This window comes from Notolepis coatsorum, assembly GCF_963971535.1.
Source record: "Notolepis coatsorum genome assembly, chromosome: 4".
In the NCBI taxonomy this organism is placed as follows: Eukaryota; Metazoa; Chordata; class Actinopteri; order Aulopiformes; family Paralepididae; genus Notolepis; species Notolepis coatsorum.
The window spans coordinates 141820615-141829243 of NC_140168.1; the positions used below are offsets into that span (position 1 = coordinate 141820615).

Consider the following 8629-nt stretch of genomic DNA (forward strand, 5'->3'; position numbering starts at 1 on the left):
GGGGGTGTAGACTGTTGTAGTTTGAGCTAATTTACACCATGCTCCAAAAAAAAAATCTGCCGAGCGATGTGGCGCGGGGAGCGGGGAGCGCTCGATTCAAGGTGAGCTGTGAGTGACCGGTGAGCGAGCGGGAGAACGACTTGGGCAGGGGGGCGAAACTAGAGAGCGCCACCTGCCATTGGCGCTCAGTTTTTACGTTTGGCGCCCAGTGTTGGGAAAGTTCACTTTCTACATGAACTAGTTCAGTTCACAGTTCAAAATTTTTAAAAGGAACTAGTTCAGTTCATAGTTCATAATTCAAAATGTTGAACTAAAGTTCATGGTTTAAAAAATGAACGAATTTAGTTCTTTTTAGTTCTTTTTAAAAAAAATATTATAGATTTTTCACGTACAGTTACTTACATTACAAAAACACACATTGGGACAAGGGGGGGGGGGGGGGGGTCCTCCAGTTCATCTCTATGCCATCATCCACTAGTAACGTTAATGCTAGTAGAATAGACACAACGTGAGCAGTGGTGCAGTGCTGGTATAACTCGGTATAAACGGCGTTATACCTCGGTCACTGAGGCTGAAGTACGCGCAATCGCTTTTTACATGGCATTATCCAACCGGACTCCCGGAGAAGCATGCAGCTGCAGAGCCGCAGAGCCAGCGGCGCTCTCTGGGCCGCGCGCTGACGGCCGCGCTGTGAGGCAATAGTATCCAGCTGCAGGACGAGAGCAGCCAAAAAAAAACTGTGCATGCGCGCGCACGCGCGCGCGCGTGGAGCGTTTGACCTACTGTCAATTTGCCACTGCACCACTGAACGTGAGGTAATCATCATCCATTTTAAACCGGTTATTACCTAATGCTAACGTTAACGTTCAATTGATTGATTGAAACTGTGTTTACTCTGGCTTGCTCCAAGCCCTCACGGAGCTCTCATGCTGTATGCCAGTGGCCCCGCCTCCCCACACGGAGACAAACGGAATACTACCTGCAGTGGGAAAGGAACGAAGTACCAGGTACCTAAAGCGAGTAGAGTAGAGTAGGGTAGAGTCGAGTAGGTATTCCATCTATGCAATGGAAAAGAGGCATAACTGTGTGTGTTTTAACCGAGCATGCGTACCGCGCAAGCCCAATTAATATATATATATATATATATATATATATATATATATATATATATATATAAATGCATTTTTTATTCCAATCCCGATTTGTATTTGAGATTCCCAAATCCCATCGGACTTGACTTCTTCGTGTCCCTCAGTGAGTGTAATACCAGCATTCAACTGTATGCGCCACAACGGTTTCTATCATCATCATCATCACCACCCACGCTATGCATAAAATATATAGGTCCGCGGAGAGGCGCGCTGAGGAGGCCGTGCAAACTGCAATGGAATACGGGGCATCTCTCTCTCTTTACCTAATATTTTGATTCTATCCTGAAATTTTTCAGTTGGAAGGGCAGTCTATATGCGTAATGGTAAACATTTTATTTTTTTAAATGGCACTTTTTTATCAGGCTCAAAAGGGCAGGTGCTCAAGCACCCCTTGGGCTCTATGTGTGCACGTGCCTGTGTGTGCACGTGCGCGCGCTTATGAGAGAGAGAGAGAGAGAGAGAGAGAGAGAGAGAGAGAGAGAGAGAAAGAGAGAGAAAGAGAGAGAAAGAGAGAGAGAGAGAGAGAGAGAGAGAGAGAGAGAGTTTTGACACAGATCGCCACGCCACCAGGGGTTCCCAGGGGAGATGTCAGCATTAGTTAACGACGTGCGCGATACTGACACGCATGTCATGTGTCATTCATACTGACTTGGACTTGTTGTTAATAATTGGACGCTCTACTTCCGAGGACATTTTCGGCATTTCCTTATGCGCGCATAGCGACATCATACGGAGCGCTTTTAGAAGAATGACGCGAACTGAATTCACGTCTGATTATTAGCATCGTAAGCGTAATATTAATAATCCGTCTGGATGGACAGCGAGGGAGGAGCGCTCTTTCTTTCAGCGACGCGTCGGGCAGAATAGCGAAGAATATACAAATTCGATTATTTTCGGAAGAACCCCAAAACGACAACAATTATGAGCCGGTTTTGTTGTAGCTACACAAGAGAGGAGAGATATATTTATATTTAGTAGCTCACTCCCCCCCCCCCATGCAGAGTATCATCAGAAGTAGTTCAGCTATTTATTGTGTGTACTTTAATAACAACTGAAGGATGACAGTCAAGTTGGACTTTGAAGAGTGTCTCAAGGACTCCCCCCGCTTCAGGTGAGACACGTTAACCTTGCTGTCATTATAGCCTACTCCTCCTACCTGATGTTAAACTAATCTTAAAGATGATGTGGTTTTTTCATTCAAAACTGGGTCAAAAAAAAGGGGGGGGGGGGGGGGTGTCGTTCGCACTTTGCCTGTAGAGATACACGCCTGATTTTGTCTGCTTATTATGCATGCCATGCGTTATTTTTACACTAATGAATGAATGAATGGAAACTTTATTTAACAGATTGCAGAATGTACGGCTCTCAATACACACAGTTATTGTTAAGGGGATGCAGACCAGAGAAAGACGTTTGTCTTGTTTACATCAGGGTCCCCCATTTTCAATTCATAGTGACATTTATGACATACACAACATACATGACATCATGACATTTATGGCATAGGGACATACATGACATACAGGTATATAGTACTGTTACATTGTTCCACATTGTGGCATAATTGCGAAATGTGTTTAGTCCCTTGTTTGTGCCGAATCTGGGTTTAACATGATTTGTGGAACTCCCTCTGGTGTTGTGGGCGTGGTATTCACTGACCTTTGGGAAGTATTTCGACATGTACATGGGTACCTTAGTCGTATAGTGTATCTTGTAGACCAGGCCCATTCAAGTTGCTGTACTCTGTCGTCTACTCTAAGCTATCCTAGGTTGTCAAAGTGGGCAGGGGTGAGGTGGGTTCTAGGAGTCAGGTCAAGCAGTAGTCTGACCAGCTTGTTTTGTGATGTTTGTAATCTTGTTTTTAGCACCTTTGAGGTGCTTTGGTACCATGAGGTGCAAGCATAGTCGTAGTACCCTTGAATGAGTGCTCCTGCCAGAATCTTCAGGGTATTCTTGTTTACCAGAGAGGAGATCCGGTACAAGAATCTAGTTTGTTGGTTGACTTTTTTTATTACATTGGATGCCATTTTGTCACAGGAAAGATTTGCCTCTAGGATGGAACCCAGGTTCATCTTTCCTTGTGAATATTGTCACCCACTGTAACTGAGAAGCCGTCGGTCTTGCTGAGTTTGTTATTTGATCCGAAGAGAATGGACTCTGTTTTGCCCATGTGTAATGATGCCCATGTTTGTTATCAGCGAGCCAGGTGCAGATTCTGCCGAGTTCTGAGCTGAGGGTTTTTTCAACCTGTAACTTGTTCTTGTCAGAGACCAGCAGGGCTGAGTCATCCGCGAACAAGAACAAGTTGCAGTCACAAGCTGACGACATGTAATTTGCATAAATTAGGAACAGTAGCGGTCCTAGTATGCTTCCTTATGGAACACCACAGCTCACTGTGAGGGGGGGGGGGGGGGGATAGAGTACCGTTTACCTCCACCATCTGTTCTCTCCCCTCCAGGTAGGATTGCATCCAGCTCACTGATAGACTATCAAAACCAATTGCTTTTAGCTTGTCAATCAGAATGGAGTGATTGACAGTGTCGAAGGCCTTTTGTAGGTCCAGCATGACCATGCCGCAGTATTTCCCCCCTCCACCTCTTGTGGGAACAGTTGGAGAGGATGGCTCAAGACAGACGGGGGTGGAAACGTTTCATCAATGGCCTATGTTCCGAAAGGAATAAAAGGCCTAAGTAAAAGTAAAGTACCTCTTGTTTGATGTGGTCGTTCAAATAGAGAAGGCATGTGTCAGTGGAGTGTGATGTTCTGATGCCAGATTGGAATTCGTAGATTAGATTTTTTTCCGCAAGGTACTTTTCGACCTGTTTGTAGACTTATTTTTTCCATGACTTTCGAGATGGAGGTAAGAATAGAAACAGGGCGGTAGTTGCCTGGGTCTAATTTGCTGCCCTTTTTGTGCAGAGGGGTCACTCTCGCAATTTTGAAGTCGTTGGGGACGTGTCCCTGTTTTATGGAGAGGTTTATTATGTGTGTGATGACTGGGGTGATGGCGGCTGCTCAGTCTCTGAGGAATTTGGAGGGGATGTTGTCATGGCCAGTGGCCTTTTTCGGTTGGAGGGCGCTCAGTTTTTTGAGTACCTCATCTGTTGTTACCATTTCAAGTTTGAAGTCGTCTTTGCGGACCCCTAGGTTTTTGTAGTATGCTACTATGTGTTCTACCCCAAAATGCCCTGAGTGGAAGGGTAGTGTATTAACCAGTGTTGTGGCTATGTTTGTACAGAATATGTTTAGGTATTTGGCCACATCCAGTTTTTCTGTGATGAGTGTTTTCTGTCTTTATGTTTATGTTTGTAAATCTGGTTTTTAGTTTTTTTGCTGCAGCCTAGTTGATTGTTGAGTAATTTCCAAAGTTCGCAGGGTTTGTTTTTGTTTTCCTCGGTTTTGTCATTGATGAAATTCTTTTTTTGCGGTTTTGATCATGGTGTTTACGTCATTTCTTAGTTTGTTTCTTTGAATTTTTAGTTCAACCACGTGGGCTTGGAGTTCACTGTTTGAGCTTTTGGTATGAAGTTCCAAGCATTTTTTGTCTCTGGTTTTCATAGCGGTCAGTATTTCAGTGTGCATCCATGGCTCAGCGCGATTTATAACTAAACACACACAGTATGTGTTAGAATAGCTTAAACTGGTGTTTTTCAACACACCTGTTGGGCCAGGGTACAAAATAGTTACACGGCCAGCGCCATTGACTTGTAGATTTATTCTTTGGCGATTAGAATTTAAGGTCTGCCCGCCACCTGGCGGCTAACAAAATACACTGCATCTACCGCTTCTCCTCCGCTCCAATCCACTCCCTCCAGGCCGCTCACAGTGGTTTAACACTGATGTAATATACATGTAGTACAATGCCAAAGCAACAGATGGCGATGTACAAACATGAAGGCCATTTTCAACCAATGAGAAGGGTGAACCTGTGATATCCTGTTCAGGCTTTGTCACTCACATCCTGTTAGAAAAAGTTTTGACGCCATTGTTGTTGTCGTTAGCTTACATGCTAACGTTAATGGCAGCGACCATAGCATTGTGGCTAGGCTAGCTATCATCGCTTAATAGAGCTAGTGAATGGATAAACAACGTTATTTAACATTGCAGAATGGGTACAATTACAATGCGGCTCAATACAAACAATTGTTAAGGGGCCCAGGGGGTGTAGACTGTTGTAGTTTGAGCTAATTTACACCATGCTCCAAAAAAAAAATCTGCCGAGCGATGTGGCGCGGGGAGCGGGGAGCGCTCGATTCAAGGTGAGCTGTGAGTGACCGGTGAGCGAGCGGAGAACGACTTGGGCAGGGGGCGAAACTAGAGAGCGCCACCTGCCATTGGCGCTCAGTTTTTACGTTTGGCGCCCAGTGTTGGGAAAGTTCACTTTCTACATGAACTAGTTCAGTTCACAGTTCAAAATTTTTAAAAGGAACTAGTTCAGTTCATAGTTCATAATTCAAAATGTTGAACTAAAGTTCATGGTTTAAAAAATGAACGAATTTAGTTCTTTTTAGTTCTTTTTAAAAAAAATATTATAGATTTTTCACGTACAGTTACTTACATTACAAAAACACACATTGGGACAAGGGGGGGGGGGGGGGGGTCCTCCAGTTCATCTCTATGCCATCATCCACACCATAAGCAAGCAAAAACAAAACAAAGGAAAGCAAAAAGGAAAGCAGACCAAGACAGGCACTGTACAGTATTGCACTTGCCTCGAGCCCATTCACATGTAGACATACATATATTTATTTTTTCCTATCCGATTCCTAGGTCTGTCCATACAATGGGGCACTGGGCCTTTAGAAGGATCCGATACATTTCAGCAGGAAAATAGTCTAATAGTGGGGCCCACACCTCCTGAAAGGAAGCGTTGTTGACTCTATGCATTGCACAGTGTCTTTCATGGGGTAGGAGCACACCGAAGATCTCTCTATACCACATTTGTAAAAATGGAGGCTTATCCTTAATCCAGTTTATCAGAATGCATTTCTGGGCTGAAAGTAGAAGTTTATCAAATAGTTTGAATTGTAAACTCTTTTAAATGCATACGCCGACGTGACGTCTAGAGGTAGAGTCTGACTCCGACTGAGCGAGTGCTGCTGCTTCTGCGGCTCTGTGCGCAGATTCCTGTTCCACTGCTTGTTGTGAGGAGGAGTCTGATGACGTGGCAGGGGGTGACAGGCTGGTTGCCAGATCGGGTGGTTTTACGCATAATTTTTAAGCCTGTTTACAGTGTTTTAACTGAGTTTTCGGCTGAAATGCATTATGAAATATGGCACATCTTTGAACGCCGTTATAATAGAGTGCTGAGAATGAACGCACTTTTGAACTCCGTTACACAGGGCTGAGAATGAACGCGTTCTCAATTACGTTCATTTAGCGGATATACAGTACGTTCAGTTCAAGTTCGCCCAAAATACGAACGCGGTCATGAACGATCGTTCATTGAACGCGTTCAGGTACATCACTGTTGGCGCCTCCCACTGAGAGGTCTGCCCGCCGTGTGGCGGCCAATCAAATAGTCATGTGAAAACCGAAAATCATGATCCAATTCTGAGCGGAGTTCTCACTCGCTGTCTCAGCACAGACACGCAGCGCATTGCTGCTCCTACCCCTCCCCTACCTGTTTCTGTATGCTGCATGTAAACAGAGGACAGTCACTGTGACTGACGTTAGTCTAGTCAAAGGGACCTCCGTGAGCTGATGTTAGCTACTGTTACAAAATGACCCAGTCAACTATTCACTTTTAGTTTAATACATGAGGCATTGTGTAACGTTATCCAGCTGGCTAGCTACTGATAGCTCCCGACATCAACAACTGCTCCAGCAAGTGTCCAGTTACATCGCATGAGGACTGATGACTAGGGTCCAGGTGCAGCGCAGGAGAATCCTTTCATGCTGAATGTAAGAGTTTTGGGGTCCAGCTGCAGCGCCGGAGAATCCTTGCTGGAGCTGGAGGCCACTCGAGTATACACACAGACAGTGGAGCTGTTTGCAGACAGCGAGGTGGCGTTGTCTCGCAGATAATACAACTACAAGTATGATTATATAATATATATATTTTATTAAAAAAAATTATTTATATAAAATAATAATAATTTTTTTTCAAAATCAAAATAAAGTTGGCAGGTAAGAAATCTGCTTGGCGGGTAGATTCTTCCCATCTACCCGCCACTGGCCGGTGAGTCAAAAAGTTAATTTCGCTCCCTGGACTTGGGGGCGGGGTCAACATGAGCGATTAGCGGAGCAATTCGTTTCCTTATATCGCTTCCTCCAGGGTTCCAACTTGTGTTGACAAAATGCAACCCTGCTCAGCTACGGGGAATCAGCGCTCTCTCTCTAGACTAGAAAGGTGCACTCAGTAGAGCACAGATGTCCGCCAGGGCGGCAGCCACACATAATAATAATAATAATAATAATAATAATAATAATAATAATAATAATAATAATAATAATAATAATAATAATAATAATAGATTGGATTTGTAATGCACTTTTTGTTCACTGGGATCCCAAAGTGCTACACTACATGGTTAAAACAGTTAAAAAATAGAAATAAAATAGTTATTAGTAAAACAAATAAAATAAAATACAGAATAAAAATAAGATAAAAATAGAACATAGTTAATTAAAAACATAGTATAAACAGACAATTTAAAAACAAAAGCGCAATAAAATTAAAATAAAAAGCTAACAGTCAAAGGCCTTTTTGGACAGGTAGGTTTTCAGGCTTGCCTTCTCTATCTATCTACCTCTCTCTCTCTCTCTCTCTCTGTTCAATGATTTAAAGTGGCCAAACGTTACAATATAAATACTAATTGGATTTTTGGCTGGTAAAAAGTCTGCCCGGCTGGTAGTTTTTTAAATCTACCAGCCAAATGGCTGGTAAGTCAAAAAGTTAAGTTTGTTCCCTGCCTGTTGCAAGCCCATATGCATGTAGTAGTTTCAAGTTTCTTTATTAGTTACATACAGACGAACAGAATACTTTTATACAAAATGCTTCTTTCTGTTACGCTCCAGAGACTGTGCTAGGCTAAAATAGATAAGTATAAAATAAGTATAGCAAGTATAAAATAGAAGTCAAGTACGTAGACAAAAGTGTTCAGTATATACATATATACAATGCTCAATGTAGAGTAGAAGTAACTGAGTTAATGTGTGATATATCAGTCACACATCTGAGACACACTCAGCAAATACTCACCAGTACAGTAGGACACCACTGTCAGCCCTCGTTGGCCGCGCCTCATGTCGTGTCGTGTCTTGTCCGGGGCTGACCCCAGGTCAGATTGGAGTTTTCAACGCATAACACGTCAGGGATGTTTTTATTCAAGTTACATTTCATGATCCGCAACAACTTGGGTCAGTTGCTTCTGAATTCCAGTGTAACAAACCAGGCAACGAACAAGACATGATGTCTGTTTGAAAATGACATAATCTGCAAAATGCGACCACAGCTATACATTGCACAGGCAGGC

General features: G+C 43.3%; 1 protein-coding gene across 1 annotated transcript in view; it reads left to right on the forward strand.

The window, feature by feature from the left end:
* The first annotated feature begins 1699 nt into the window (after positions 1–1699).
* Positions 1700–8629, forward strand: part of acap1 (ArfGAP with coiled-coil, ankyrin repeat and PH domains 1) — a 131097-nt gene continuing 124167 nt past the window's right edge. The window contains exon 1 of the mRNA XM_084312125.1: positions 1700–2262. Within this exon, the coding sequence (XP_084168251.1) occupies positions 2210–2262 (53 nt within the window). The 5' untranslated portion in view covers positions 1700–2209. The remainder of the gene's footprint in view (positions 2263–8629) is intronic.